Genomic DNA, 16,185 nt, shown 5'->3' with positions numbered 1-16,185 from the left:
TTGGTATTTTTAATAAAAATGTCTAGGGTATAAATCTTCCATTTTTCTTGTTGTGGCTATTTAATTAACTAAAATAAAATAAAAAATTTGGCTCAAACTTTTTGGTTGTTACAATAATACCCTTTAACCCTTTTTTTTTTTTTTTTATTTCAAAAATTTATTATATAAACTTTAGTACTATAGCAATTAAATCCTTTATGTCCATTCTCAGCCTATTTTAATATTTATTTTTTTCACTCAATAATATACAGGTGAGGTAGGTGTGGTGGAGATTATCACTTACTTTAAGGCCACGAGGGAAGGTACTCCGAAACATGAGTAAGAAGGATATTTTTTTTGGTTTGTCGACTCTCCAGCTAGAAACAACTAAAAGCTTTGCACCTTATAATCACATGACTTTAATTAAAGCTACTTTTGTCGATAGGCTGGATTTGTCGTTTTGAATTTGGGATTACAAACTTGCATATGCTATATTTTCAATGGAGGGGCCCGGGTGTGGGGAGGCCTGCATTATTAACTTGCATTTAATTTTTTCAACATCCCAATACCACGCCAACTTGGTTCATAGGTAATTATTCAGCATTTCGAAAATATAGTTATATTCTCTTTTCTTTCAAAATTGTGGACTTCGTCATTCCACATGTGAGATGAAGAAGCAGCATATCCCCACAATTCTAGAATAATTATTAATTTTTCTTTGGTTCAGAAAAATATATTGTTAAATGGAATTCTTTTTGTTTTTTCCACAAAAAAGTGGATTTCGTCATTCCACTAGGAAGCATTATTGATTCATTTTTCTTTAGTTAAGAAAAAAAGAAAAAGAAAAAGTGGTAACAGCATTAGGGTCTATTTGGTACGTGTATTTAAATAATAGTTTTCATTTTTTTTTTTTTAAATACATGTTGGTAAAAAAGTGTGTAAAAATATATTTAATATTGTTTAAAAATTAAAAACATGGGTTTAAAATGATCTACATTCTCAACAAGCCATGTCAATTGTCAACTTCTTTCTTAAAAACTACATGGGGTGTGGCTTGATGGTAGGAGTCCTCGTTTTGTATTCAGTGAGGAGCGGTTCGAGTGATAGCCCCAACGAAGACCCCTTTTTTTTTTCAAAAAAAAAAAAAAAAAAAAACTTCTTTCTTTAAAAATAAAGAATTGGTATTGGTAAGTGCATTACCATGTGCGTAAATTTTAAAAAATAATAAAAAATTGTGCGGGTAAATTTCAACATGCTCTAATGCTCTTCGACCAAAGTCTTATCCTAGATCATTTTTTTTTCCCCTGAGAATCGTCTTATCCTATTGGAGTTGGCGTATTGTAGGTTTGTGTGTTTCCATTAAAAAAAAAAAAATAAGAATCGTCTTATCCTATATGGTTGGAAGTACATAAAGAAATATGAGTAGAGCGAGGCTAGGAGAACACAATTCTCTGCATTTGTTAATATTTTATTTTAATATTTGTTCATATTCTTTCTCTATTCCATATTTGGAGCAGTGGTAGATTTGAATTTTCGTTGGGGTCCTATGCATGAGATTAGGATTTGACACTAATATATTTAGTAATTGTTAAAGCATCCACATCGGTGGATGCAAAATCTTATATAATAGAAAAAGACATAATTTTTACATATTTTGCTTCAAAAATGCTCCACATCAGTGCTTCTAAAAGTGTGTAAAGATGTGTATATTTATATACTTGCTACAGTAACCGTTTATATTTACATGATTACTGTAACTCGTCCATTTATTATTTTATTAATTTCACGTTCGCACCTTTTTTTTTTTCTCTCTTCTCCGTGCACAACGAACTCAGTAACATCTCCTCTTCTCATCTTCTTTTTCCTCACACACACACAAACACAAACACATCCACACAAACAAATCAACACATATTGTTATATGGAATTCTTTTTGTTTTTTCCACAAAAAAGTGGATTTCGTCATTCCACTAGGAAGCATTATTGATTCATTTTTCTTTAGTTAAGGAAAAAAGAAAAAGAAAAAGTGGTAACAGCATTAGGGCCTATTTGATACGAGTATTTAAATAACAGTTTTCAGTTTTTTTTTTTTTTTTTTTTTTTTTTTTTTTTTTTTAAATACGTGTGGGTAAAAAGTATATGAAAATATATGTAATATTGTTTAAGAATTAAAAACATGTGTTTAAAATGATGTACATTCTCAACGACTCATGTCAATTGTCAACTTCTTTCTTAAAAACCACATGGGGTGTGGTTTGATGGTAGGAGTTCTCGTTTTATATTCAGTGAGGAACGGTTTGAGTGATAGCCCCAACAAGACCCGTGTAGTACAGGTGGTATTACTCATTGTTGTCATATGGCGTAGAGTTGATGAGCCTACACCAAATACCATTTTTTTATTAAAAAAAAGAAAAACTTCTTTCTTATAAATAAAGAATTGGTATTGGTAAGTGCATTACCATGTACGTAAATTTTTAAAAATAATAAAAAATTGTGAGGGTAAATTTCAACATGCTGTGATGCTCTTCGACGACAATCTTATCCTAAATCTTTATTTATTTATTTATTTCTGAGAATCGTCTTATTGTTTGTCCATTCTCCAGCTGGAAACAACTGGAAGCTTTGCACCTTATAATCACATGACTTATTAATTAAAGCTACTTTTGTCGATAGGCTAGATTTTTCGTTTTGAATTTGGGATTACAAACTTGCATATCTATATAAATTTTTTTTTTTTGGGATTCAGATTCTCTAGATTTCCTAGGGTACTCTACCAAATAGATTTTCTTAAATCCTAACAATTCTTTAATGATTTAATGGTCTAGATTATGTCATGTCAGCATTCTACTAACAATAATCTTAATTGTTTTGTTTGCAACATTATTTTATTATTTTAAGAATATTGTTAGTGGAATGCTGACATGACAGAATCTTGACCATTGAATCATTAAAGAGTGGTTAGGATTTAAGAAAATCTACTGGTAGAATACTCTAAGAAATCTAGAGGATTTGAATCTTGGGGGGGGGGGGGGGGGGGGGCCTGGGGGCGGCGCTCGCTTTTCATTATTAACTTTTTGCATTTAATTTTCTCAACTTCCCAATACCATGCCAACTTGTTCATAGTAATTATTCAGTATTTTGAAAATATAGTTATATGGCATTCTCTTTTCTTTCAAAATAGTGTACTTCGTCATTCCACATGTGAGATGATGAAGCAGCATATCCCCACAATTCTAGAGTATTTATTAATTTTTTTGGTTTAGAAAAATATATTGTTATATGGTATTTGACGAGTAGTGCATAAATGGCTGTCTGTATTTGCAAGTCGTCCATGTTAATGATGAGTAAGAGTATGGACAAGCGTTCATTAATTCCAGATAGCATTCAATGACCAAATGATAAATGAGTATGGAACCGTTACTGTCGTCCAATGATGTGTATTTAAATGGCCATTACAAATGTTAAAGGGTTGGGATTAAGTGGTCATTATTGTACAATAAATCCTTCAGTTGTGGTACAACGTTAGAGAGGCTAGTAGGCTAAGCATTTACTCGATCTGAGGCTATATAAAGCCAGGAGAGACAGGTAAATGTTCATATTTTTGAACACACACAAAAATTACTCTACAAATTAAAGATTTCTAAAGAGTTTTAAGCTAACTTAAGCATTGGAGGGTCCTTGATAGGCCTCAAACCAATGTCATTATCTACTTAGTGTTTTCTCTCATACAGGATCTGAAGGTCATCCATCGTACTGACGAGGAATATACTGACGAGGCGAAATCATGTTTTATCAGTTTGGCGCTGTCTGTGAGAATGACGGGCTATCAATTAATAAGCTGGTGAATTCTCTACTTACTAAGTTCCTTAGAACTGATGGACTCAACCACAACTACACCACTCGACCTGATGGTGATGGCTTAACAAATTCAAGCACTAACGACTAACGTGCAAGAATTGATGAAACAAAATGAAGACTTGAAGTAGAAAATGCATCTAGAGGGCACGAGTATGTCGCAGTCATGGCGTAACTGCAATGATAATGACGACGAAGCCCACAACCCAAGAAATAGCAGAAGAGAAACTTTAGAGCACACCGCATAGTCGACTCGTGGTAGCGATCAGATGATGAAGAACATGAGGAAGGAGTTAGATGAAGTAAAGAATGCCAAGAAGGGAAAAAAAAACAGTAAATCTTGATGGTATGATCAAGAGGACAGACTCACCCTTCATTGCCAACGTTTTGGAGTGTCCCTTGCCTCCCAAATTTTGTCTCCCTCAATTGGAAGTATACAATGGCACTAAGGATCCCCTAGACCACATAGGGGCATTTAAGATGTTATTAAACCTCTAGCAAACTTTATATGAAGTCATTTGCAGATTGTTCCTAGCAACCCTTAAAGGAGCACCAAGGGCATGGTTCAGCAAGCTGCCTATGGCATCTATTGCAAACTTTGATCAGCTAAGCGACCCTTTTGTTTGCCATTTCATTGGGGGCTAATGCCATAAGAGTCCCACCTCCTATTTGCAAGCTGTAAAGCAACAAGAAGGGGAAACCCTGAGAGAGTATGTGAAATGCTTCAACAAAGCAGTGCTGGAAATTGACGAAGTAGATGATCAGGTGATAATGAGAGCCTTCCAAGTAGGGTTGAACAATCTTGACCTCGTTTTCTCTCTAGGGAAGACCCCTCCAACCTTGATGACAGATTTGTTGTTCAAAGCACAGAAGTATATGAATGGTGAAGATGCATTGACTGCAAAGGGACCAACGAGTAAGCGAAAGAAGGAAGAGAGTGCTGAGTCCCAGGGCAAGAAGAAGGATCGCAAAGATAATCTCTTAGAAGCCAAGGCTAGCAAAAGTGGTCTAGAGGCGTCATCAAAGAAAAAGCTGAATTTCACTTCTTTGTTGATGCCCGTGGACAATCCTCATGCAGATAAAGGACAATCCTGCACTGAAATGGCCTAAACCATTGAGTTCATCCTCAAAGCAAAGAGATTCAAAGAAATACTGTCGCTTCCATAAGGATCATGGTCATTATACTGACGAATGCAGGGATTTGAAAGAACTGATAGAGGAGTTAATCCAGGGGGGAAAACTTAAAAAATTTGTCAAAAAAGACTATGGGCCCCGCCACCGAACGAAATAGAAGTCTACAAGTCGTAGGAGAAATAAGGGTGATTATGGGAGAATCAGTTGTTGGGGGATTGTACAAGTCCTTGAGAAAGGCAGTCTAAAGACAAGTCAACAATATTCATGTCAAGCACCCGATAGCCAAAAATCCTCGTACCGGAAATGACGACATTGTTTTTTTCGAGTGAGATACAAAGGGAATTAGGCAGCCACACGATGATCCCCTCGTTATCATGCTAAATATTTAAGGGTACAACACCCGAAGAGATTTGGCAGATAACGGAAGCTCAGTAGATGTGATGTATAAGACGGCATTCCAGTAGATGAAGTTGGATCCAAAATGCCTTAGACCCTTTGGGTCTCCTTTGGTCAGCTTCATTGGGGACCGCGTATATCCAAAAGGCATCATTTCCCTACAGATTATAGTAGGGACTCACCTAGCTCAGGTAATAAGGGAGGTAGACTTTCTAATTGTTGACTGCCTTTCATCTTATAATGTGATTCTTGGATGACCAACCCTTAATCGCCTCAAGCCTGCAGCTTCCACATACTGCTTAAAGGTGAAATTCCTAACCCCTTACGAGATTGGAGAAATTTGTGGAGACTAACTATTAGCTAGGAAGTGTTACCAGGTGGTGTTGGCATCCAAAGAGAATCAAACTTGGATGGTAGAGGAAGAACCACCCAAGCCCATGGAAGAGGAAAAGAATATAGAATTGGTAGAAGGAGACCCTTCCAAAACTACCAAGATAGGAAAGGAGCTCCAACAGTCCTTAAAGGACGAGTTGGTGAAGTTTTTGAAAAAGAATTTGGATGTCTTTGCATGGAGCCATGAAGATATGCCGGGAATTGACGGACGTGTGATAGAGCATAGTCTTAATATCAACCCAATGAAGAAGCTCGTCCAAAAAAAGAGACGAGTATTCGCCCCAAAGCGAAACAAAGCAGTTATGGAAGAGGTAGAAAAGCTCTTGACTTTAGGATTTATTCAAGAGGTTTACTACCCCGAATGGCTTGCCAATGTTGTCATGGTAAAAAAGTCCAATGGAAAGTGGAGAATGTGTGTGGACTTCACAGACTTAAATAATGCATGCCCTAAAGACAGTTTTCCCCTTCCCAGAATTGACCAGCTCGTTGATTCAACAGCTATCCATGAATTGCTAACCTTCATGGATGCTTTTTCAGGTTATAACCAGATCCTTATGAAGAAGGAAGACTAGGAGAAAACTGTATTCGTCATTAGCTAGGGCTTATATTGCTATAAAGTCATGTTGTTTGGATTGAAGAATGCAGGTGCCACTTACTAGAGACTGGTAAACCAGGTGTTCAATAAACAGATACGCAGGAATATGGAGGTCTATGTGGATGACATGTTCGTAAAAAGCAAAGAAGCCAAAACCCACCTTGAATACCTCCAAGAGACGTTTGATACTTTGAGAAGGTATAGAATGAAGCTCAACCCTGCGAAGTGTGTTTTTGGAGTCTCCTTAGGAAAATTCCTCGGTTTCATGGTGTCTTAGCGAATAATTGAGGCAAATCTAGAGAAGGTGAGAGCCATACTTGACACGACTTCTCCCAGGACGGTTAAGGAGGTGCAAAGGCTGACAAGATGAGTGGCAGCATTGAATAGGTTCGTCTCAAAAGCCACTAATAAGTGCCTCCACTTCTTTAAAACTCTTAAGCAGGCCTTCCAATGGATGGACGAGTATGAAGTAGCCTTCCAGAACCTCAAAGAGTATCTGGTAAAATCCTTGCTTTTGAGCCTGCCTGTAGAAGTAGAAGATCTGTTCTTGTATCTAGCTATATAATAAACAGCCATCAGCTCAGCTTTGATTTATGAAGAATCCAAGGTGCAATGACCCGTGTACTACACAAGCCAGGCTTTTCAGGGCGTTGAAGCGAAGTACCCACGGATAGAGAAAATTGTCACTTTAAGAAAGCTTCGTCCATACTTCCAAGCACACACCATCATTGTAATGACGGATCAACCAATTCGAAAAGCAATGAGCAAACTAGATGCAGCAAGGTGCATGGTCTAGTGGGTTGTTGAACTAAGCCAGTTTGATATCGAATACAGGCCAAGAACAATGACCAAAGCCTAGGTGTTAGCAGATTTTATCATTGAATTCACTCTTCCAGACCCAGATCAGGAAGCAAAGTACTGGATGATCTATGCAGATGGCTCGTTTGTCGCAATACTTGGAGGCTTCAGTGTAATTATGACATTGCCTGAGAAGGATGTCATTAAGTATGGAGTTCAACTCCAATTTCCAGCGATGAACAACGAAATGGAGTACGAAGAAATCCTTACTAACATGAGAATTGCAAAAGCCCTAGAGATAAAAAATTTGAAGCTAAGAACCGATTCTAAGTTGATTGTTGGGAAAATAACCAATGAGTACAAAAAAAGAAGAAGAAAGAATGAAGAGGTACCTTAAGCTGATGAGCCAACTTATTGATGAGTTTAATGAAGTTAAGTTCAAACAAATCCCACGGGAAAACAACTCAACTGCTAACGAGGTCACTAAATTGGCGTCAATTGAAGATGCCTCACCAAAGCCAGGGATATTTATGGAGGTCTAGACAATCCCTAGCATAGACGGATTGCAAACCTTCTCAGTCCACTAACCAAGCACCTAGATGGACCCAATCCTTTCTTACATCAAAGACAGCTAACTCCTATCTAACTCGTCTGAAGCAAAGAAGGTTAGAGTCAGAGCGGCCAGTTTCATTGTTGTGAATGGTGAACTTTACAAAAGAGGATTTTTTTTGCCTTACCTAAAATGCCTGACTCCTGAAGAAGCAACGTATGTGTTGAGAGAAATCCATGAAGGCGTATGTGGTGATCATTCAAGACCACGATCTTTGGTGGGAAAGACAATCAGGGCAGGCTACTTTTGGCCAACTATGCAAAAATATGCAGTAGAACTCGTCAAAAAATGCGATAAGTGTCAACGGTTCAGAAATGTACAGCACATTCCTAGATAACTAATGACGAGCATTTCCTCACCATTGCTATTTTCCACCTGGGGGATTGACATCATTGGTCCACTCCCTTAAGGGAAGAAGTAGGTTAAGTTCCTACTTGTCGCTATTGATTATTTCACTAAATGGGTTGAAGAAGAGCCATTAGTAGTGATCGCTGAGAGCAAGATACAGAACTTCATCTGGAAGAACATTTTTTGCAAGTTTGGGATCCCAAGGATGATTATCTTTGACAATGGTTGGCAATTTGATAGTCGAAGATTCAAAGAATTTTATGCAAAGCTGGAAATAAGAACCACTATTCGTCACCTAGACACCTATAGGCGAATGGGCAGACAGAGGTAACAAATCGTACTTTGCTCAAACTCATCAAAGCACAACTTAAGGGGGTAAAGGGTGCATGGCCAGAGGAGTTACCATGCATTCTATGGGCTTATTGAACAATTGCAAGAACACCAACAGGAGAAACGCCATTCAAGCTAGCTTTCGGTACAAAAGCAATTATTCTGGTTAAAGTGGGGTTGTCTAGCCTTAGGCGAGCCCATTATGACGAAGGTTTAAATAATGATGAGCTAAGACTCAACTTGGATTGTTTACCTGAAGTTAGAGATGAGGCAGCCTTAAGAATGGCTTGATATCAACAGAAGATGGCAAAGTACCACAATTAGAGGGTAAAGCTCAGAAGGTTAAACATTGATGATATGGTACTGCAAAAAGTCTCACAAGCCACTAAGGACTCAACCTAGGGAAAGTTAGGCCCTACTTGGGAAGGTCCATATAAGGTCGTTCGTTACTCAAGAAGAGGAAGCTACTACCTGAAGGATCTCAATGGCAATCCATTGCCTCATCCCTGAAACGTGGAGTACCTCAAGAAATACTATCAGTAAGAAGTACTTAGATCAATAAGCTCCGTCCTTGGAGTACCTCGCCTAACGATGCATCAGATAAGTGAGATTTCATTGTTTTTCCTTAAAGCATTTTTTCTTTTAGTATTTTAGTTTGGTCAAGTTATTTTCAGTAATTTCCCTTGTAATCCCTTTACAAATAAGGGTGCTTGAAATAATAGGCTCCATAAGCTATCTCTTTTTCAATAAGTTTGACAAAGCCTTATGGTGAAATTTACAGACAAGATTGAGCCATGAAAAGGAGATGCCTATGTCCAAATGGTAAAAACTCCATTAACGAGTTCAAATCATAAAAGACATCTTCATATGGTAAAAACTCAAACGACGATTTTAAATCATAAACATGGTAAAAACTTTGACAACGAGTTTAAACCATAAATATGGTAAAAACTTTGACAACGAGTTTAAACCATAAATATGGTGAAAACTCTAACAACAAGTTCAAATCATAAACATGGTAAAAACTTTAACAACGAGTTTAAACCATCAATGGTAAGAACCACAAAAGTACATCATCAATGATGAAAACTCCAAGTTTAGATCATGCATTCCCAAGGGAAATATAATGTATGATCAAAAGAACTTCAAACAACAAAGTCTAGTGTTATAACGAAAACTTTGAGGTTTAAGTCATAGCAAAACTTCTTGAGCAAACTACAACAAAGGCTGAAGGCATGAATAAAGCTAAAAGTATAAACAAGAAGGCATTTGCTGTTCTTAAAGACGAAGATATAAAAAGCCTCAAAACAGGAGGCATCCAAAATATTCATTGTCTTTGAGTTCAAACCTCAAAACAAAAGGCAACCAGAGCCCCCCCCCCCCCCCTAAAAAAAAAGAGAGATATTGAAAATTTTCTTTCAAGGAGCAGTGACGACCTCTTCAACATGGCCCCCATCCATGCGAGCCTCGTCCACAATTCTACCCATAGCAGTACCATCTCCTTCAGCAGCTTTAGCAAATTCAGCAAGAGCTTTTCCTTCCTTCTCTTTAGTCTCGTCGGCAAGGATCTCAGTGTCAATGGCTTCGAAGTCAAGGTTTGTGAAATTCGCTACCTGACTATGATGCTTCATCATCCACCTACAAAGAAGCTCGAAACCCTTGAAGTACTAGACGAATTGGAGATCAGAAAAGCGATCAGACTCTAGAAATTTCGTGATCACTTTCTCACATTCTTCGTCTATCTTCAAAAGGGCAGCTTGAACCCTCGTCCTTCTAAATGACAAGCTTTTTTTCCACATTCGGCGCATCCTTGAGCTCCTTCACCTTATCCTTAGCCTTCGTCACTTGGTCCATTGCCTCGATTGAATCCTTCCTCAACCTCGAGCTTTCAACCTCAACTGAGTCAACCTTAGAATTGGCAACCACCACCTTCTCCTCACTGTTCAGATAATCTCTCATCAAACGCAAGGATTCTTTGAGAACCTGAAGACGAAAGCAGAATTAGAACTTTTAACAGGTGTAAAAACTCAATAAGCAACAAAAAGTAGCTAAGTAAAATACCTGCACAAGCTTATGGATATGACGGTTGACCAATTCGTGAGAAGGGATGGACGAGAGGCCTCTAAGCTCGTTGTTAGTGATAATGTTGTGAGCTCGTCCAAGTGCCATGGCAGGGTCTTCCCAGACGCTCTTGCCAACCTTACCATTCCCTTTGGAATGAGTGGTTGGAGGTGTTGTTAGGACATATGTGATTCACTTGTTAGGAACATATGTCACTATTTTATGTAATTGGATAATCCTTTGACAAAACACACTTTACTTGTATTTGAGTAGATCTAGGATGTGTTTAATACTTCAAGAAATTTTGTTTCAAGATCAAGTGTTAAAACCATGCAAGTCTTTCTAAGATTTAAGCTGAAAAGTGCAAGATCATTAAAGCTCGACAACTAGCATCTATCGAGCTTGAAGAGCTGTTCCAGCCCTGTGGCTCGACAGCAGCTCAACAGATAGGGTATCTGTCGAGGTTTATGAAAAATAGAATTTCAGATCTGTTTTGACTCTAATCCGTGAATATGTGTTTGGGCTTTCTTTTCTCACAACCTTAGACATATAAAAGGATTATTTTAAGGGCCGTCAAAGGTGACACAAGTTGCACAAGTGTTAAGTAAAGTTTGTTCAAGCAAATTGTGACCAGAGACACAGTTTTGCCCTAGTTCATCTCTCTTGTGAAGAAGTTGCTGTATTTGTGCATTGTATGGTTTTGTAACCAAGCATCTTCTTGATCTTTATCATCTGGATTAATTGAAGAACTTTGCAGCCAACAACCTTCTCTAGTTGGTGATTGAAGTTACGTACTGGGATCCTCGCAATTGGTTAGTCACGTACTGGGAGCCGTGCATTACAAGGAAAGATTGTCACTACAGAATAAGTTTAATTGGGTATTGGGGTAAGGGTTCAACTGTAGGTTGGTAGAAGGTACTGGGATTCCTTTACTTGTAACTGCTTGTTTTGATAATAGTTGATTCTCAAGAATGGTGACCTTAAAATTACCCGGTGGGGTTTTTGTCGTGTTGGTTTTCCCCATTCGAAAACAAATCACCGTGTCGATTTAATTTCCACTGCACTTAGTTTAATTGGTGATTTGTTTGTGGTACCACACGCTTTGCATGTTAATTTGATTAATTAATAAGCTTGGCTAATTAATCAATTGATTAATCACAAGGGGTCAATATATTTTTGGCCTATCAGGTGTGAAGGTCATCATCTCGAAAGAAGGTGTGGGAGAAGATGGGGTACCAAAAAAGAGACAAAGGGGTAGGAGTTTTGTCTTTTTCTTAGCTTGCGTTTCTTTGATCCTAGGGTAAGTTGGGACAAAGGCTCGTTTTTCAGGCTCTTCACATGGGCATATTTTTCTTTGCTATACCTGGTAGCCATTTCTACATGCAGAAAGTCAGAGAGAAGGATGAGCTTTTATAAAGAAAAGGGGAATAAAAGAAGAGAAGACAAGATAAGCATACTCTTTTCTTCTTGAGCAATCTTCTTAAAAACAAATGCAGAGGGTTCAGGTCCAAGGCAATAGTTGTATAAGTGACGAGGATCTATTAAGTCGTCAAAATCTTCGATGGTAATAGCAAATTCTAAAGCAGCTTGAACTCGTCCTTGATAACAATCTTCCAATTCGGGGTGATCGGAAACTACAAAGCAAGCTAAAAAAGAAGAATCAGAAAAAGAGAAGATAAAACAATTAGTCTAACAGAAAGGTAGAAGAACACACCAAGAGAGGGAATTTCCCATTTCCGTAGCAACCATGGGACCTTACCCCACAGGTCATCAGTTATGGTTTTCCATCCAGATCCAGAAACAAAAAAAGTATCGTGATTTCTAGTCACGAAAAGAGGTAGGAAAACTATGGACGATCCCAGACTCCCTACTCCAAAGTAAAAGCTCAAAGTACCCGTAGTGGGTAGAAGGCTTCAAACGATAAAAATGAAGGAACTCATTTAGGGTTTATCATAACCCCATCATGGGCGGACACCCAAATTGACATAAAACTAATGATCGTCCTCCAAGCATTAGAGATGAGCTACTTGGGAGCAATGTTAGGAGCAGAATGAAGTTTCATGATGAAAGGATGAACAGGGAAGCGGAGACCACACGAGAAAGCAGTCTCATAGAAGCTCACCTCGCCATAGGCAAAGGTGCAAGCTTTCTCATTTGGACGAGGTAATCTAGTGACAACTTCTCTAGGGAACTGAAATCTTTTCCTTATAGACTTCAAATGTCTTTTCTCGAAGGAGCAAGATTTGGAGAGAGCATGAAAATGGATTGAAGACGTGGAAGAAGAGGGTTTAGAAGATGAGGAAGAAGAGGGTTTTGACACTACAATCTCAAAATCTTTATCTATAGACTCGTTACTCGAAGACAAACTAGTTTCGAGTTCGTTGGACCTAACTTCAGTGTCCTTATACTTTATGGTGGTCATCTCTAAGTGATGGGCAATCAAAGAATGACAAATCAAAGGGTAAAGGGTGATCAAAATAGGCCTAAAGGCCGCACATTCTTGAGGTAAAAATAAGCCTACTTGAGGATGATGCCCACCAGAAAGCTCTAGAAACACCTCTAATCTAGCGACGAAGAAAGAAATAGAAGGAGCTTCCTGCCTAATGAAAGCAAAATTAACCATTAATGGAGCTTTGAGAAGAGGAGTTTTACTGTACTGAATATGCAGGAGCTTTCTTTTTTGAAAACTTTAGACTTCAAATACAATGCACAGTGAAGAAGAAGAAGTATATAGAGGTTTATCAAAGAATGACAAATCAAAGGGTAAAGGGTGATCAAAACAGGCCTAAAGGCCGCATAGTCTTGAGGTAAAAATAAGCCTACTTGAGGATGATGCCCACTAGAAAGCTCTAGAAACGCCTCTAGTCTAGCGACGAAGAAAGAAATAGAAGGAGCTTCCTGCCTAACGAAAGCAAAATTAACCATTAATGGAGCTTTGAGAAGAGGAGTCTTACTGTACTGAATATGCAGGAGCTTTCTTTTTTAAAAACTTTAGACTTCAAATACAATGCATAGTGAAGAAGAAGAAGAATATAGAGGTTTTTTCTAAAAAGGGAAGCAAAATCAATGCGCGGGAAACACAAGGAATTCTCACATGTACGGCCAATACAAGGAGAAAACGTGGCAATCATCTGACGGGAATATCGCCTCACATTAAATGTGATGGGACGAGAATCTCGAGGCACGAATAAACTGACCTACCAAAAAAGACTTTCCTTATTCCTATGCTCGTCCAAACAAAGGACAATAAAGAAATAAAGGGGGCAACTGACGAGTAGCGCATAAATGGTCGTCCGTATTTGCAAGTCATCCATGTTAATGACAAGTAAGAGTATGGATGAGTGTAAGCGCATTAATTCCAGACAACATTCAATAACCAAATGATAAATGAGCACGGAACCGAAAATGCTGTCCAATGATGTGTATTTAAATGGCCGTTACAAATGTTAAAAGGCTAGGATTAAGTGGTCAATATTGAGCAATAAATCCTCTAGTTGTGGTACAACGTTAGAGAGGCCAGCAGGCTGAGCATATACTCGGTCTGAGGCTATATAAAGCCAAGAGAGACAAGTAAATGTTCATATTTTTGAACACACACACAAAAATTACTCTACAGATTAAAGATTTCTAAGAGTTTTAGGCTAACTTAAGCATCGGAGGGTCGGAGGGTCCTTGGCAGGTCCCAAACCGGTGTCATTATCTACTTAGTGTTTTCTCTCATATAGGATCTGAAAGTTGTCCATTGTACTGACGAAGAACATATTGACGAGGCAAAATCACGTTTTATCAATATTCTTTTTGTTTATTCCACAAACAAGTGGATTTTGTTATTCCACTAGGAAGCAATATTGATTCATTTTTCTTTAGTTAAGGGGGAAAAAAAGTGGTAACTGCATTAATATTCTCAACAAGCCATGTCAATAGTCAACTTCTTTCTTAAAATTAAAGAATTGGTATTGGTAAGTGCATTACCATGTACGTAAAATTTTTAAAAATAATAAAAAATTGTGAGGGTAAATTTCAACATGCTCTGATGCTCTTCGACCAAAGTCTTATCCTAGATCATTTTTTTTTCCCCTGAGAATCGTCTTATCCTATATGGTTGGAAGTTCATAAAGAAATATGAGTAGAGCGAGGCTAGGAGAACACAATTCTCTGCATTTGTTAATACTTTATTTTAATATTCGTCGATATTCTTTCTCTATTCCATATTTGGAGCAGTGGTAGATTTGAATTGTCGTTGGGGTCCTATGCATGAGATTAGGATTTGACATTAATATATTTAGTAATTGTTAGAAGATTTAAAATTTATGAACTTTTCTGTTCATTGTAATTTTTAAAGAAATTTTTTTAGCTCCTAAGTTATTGGAGATTGATTGTCAATGGACTGTCAGCTATTGGAGTTGTTTTTTTTTAAAGAAAAGTCTTTGAAGTTTTATTTGTCATTGATTTATTATTATTTTTTAAATAATCATTGAATTTTGGGATGGCTTTGACCACTTACATTGGGAAGTTTTTATGGGTATCATTGTCACATGTCTAGATCATATATTTTGTTCGGGACTTGACAGTTTTGGCCATGCACATTAATTTGATATTGCCGAATTTGAAGTTTCATGTGCCCAGGTTATTATTGCATACAACTATTGGAGTATACTCCCAGCATACTCCGGGATTATACTCTTGGAGCACACAGTAATTTTTCAATGTGCCCCCAAAATTATGCCATTGTTTTACCTCTCCGATGTTTATTACAATTTATGATTCATATTCAAAGATTAGTCAATAGATTAGGTAGATACATATATCTAATCTGATTGAAATACAGAGGACGCATGATGTGAGTGGGAAAAAGTTAGGCACAGGAATTTTTTAGGTTAAAAATTGAATCCCACGGGCCACAAGGAATTACTAGTGGTGCGAGATTACTTCTCTTCCTAGTGTAAGTTAAGCCATCTTCTTGAAAATTATTCAGTAAAACTAGTATGATATTGCCTCTATCCTTTGTTTCCTGCAAAATCTTAAACATTTAGCAGATAAAAAAAACTCCCAAGTAAATTAATTTTTTTAACGCAGCATTAAAGCTCATGGAGGCTGGAGTACTCTTGGACAAAATGCAGTCTTTGGATTACAAGAACAAGACCGTCATACAACCCTATTAAGGCATTATTGTTGATGAATTGGTTGTTAAATGCGATTCGTGAGTGTGACCTAGACTAGTTGAAAAAACGACTTGGCGTAGTCAGTATTTCGAAAATATAGTTATATGGTATTCTCTTTTCTTTCAAAATTGTGGACTTCGTCATTCCACATGTGAGATGAAGAAGCAGCATATCCCCACAATTCTAGAGTATTTATTAATTTTTCTTTGGTTCAGAAAAATATATTGTTATATGGTATTCTTTTTTTTTTTTTTTTTTTTTTTTTTTTTTTTTTTTTTTTTTTCCCACAAAAAAGTGGATTTCGTCATTCCACTAGGAAGCATTGTCGATTAAAAAAAACTTATAGAATGGTGAGCCAAGTGTAAGTTGTTAGACAAATTGAAGGGTTTTACGAAATTTTTATTCATTTTTGTTGTAACCCTAGAAATGTTTCAATGATAACTTGGAAGAGTAGTTATTACATACTTACCTAATGCTACTTTTCTTAATGCGGGGCCTTCGACATTAAGTTGCAATTAATATTT

The 16,185-nt window shown here is 37.4% G+C and overlaps 1 protein-coding gene across 1 annotated transcript; it reads left to right on the top strand.

Annotated features, from left to right (window-relative positions):
• Nucleotides 1–5,948: 5,948 nt before the first annotated feature.
• Nucleotides 5,949–7,547, top strand: LOC115966371. Its single transcript, XM_031085615.1, has 2 exons — nucleotides 5,949–6,294; nucleotides 7,249–7,547. Exons 1-2 carry the CDS (start codon nucleotides 5,949–5,951, stop codon nucleotides 7,545–7,547), a joined length of 645 nt encoding a protein of 214 aa, XP_030941475.1.
• The last annotated feature ends 8,638 nt before the right edge of the window (nucleotides 7,548–16,185 follow it).

This window comes from Quercus lobata, chromosome 11, assembly GCF_001633185.2.
Source record: "Quercus lobata isolate SW786 chromosome 11, ValleyOak3.0 Primary Assembly, whole genome shotgun sequence".
Lineage (NCBI taxonomy): Eukaryota > Viridiplantae > Streptophyta > Magnoliopsida > Fagales > Fagaceae > Quercus > Quercus lobata.
Note: the sequence above shows the minus strand (reverse complement) of the source record. Positions and strands in the feature narration are given on the sequence as shown.

Coding starts and splice junctions, on each gene's coding strand:
- LOC115966371 (XM_031085615.1), top strand. CDS start 5,949: ATGCCGGGAATTGACGGACGTGTGATAGAGCATAGTCTTAATATCAAC. Junction 6,295..7,248: donor CTTCATGGATGCTTTTTCAG/GTTATAACCAGA, acceptor TCACTCTTCCAG/ACCCAGATCAGGAAGCAAAG.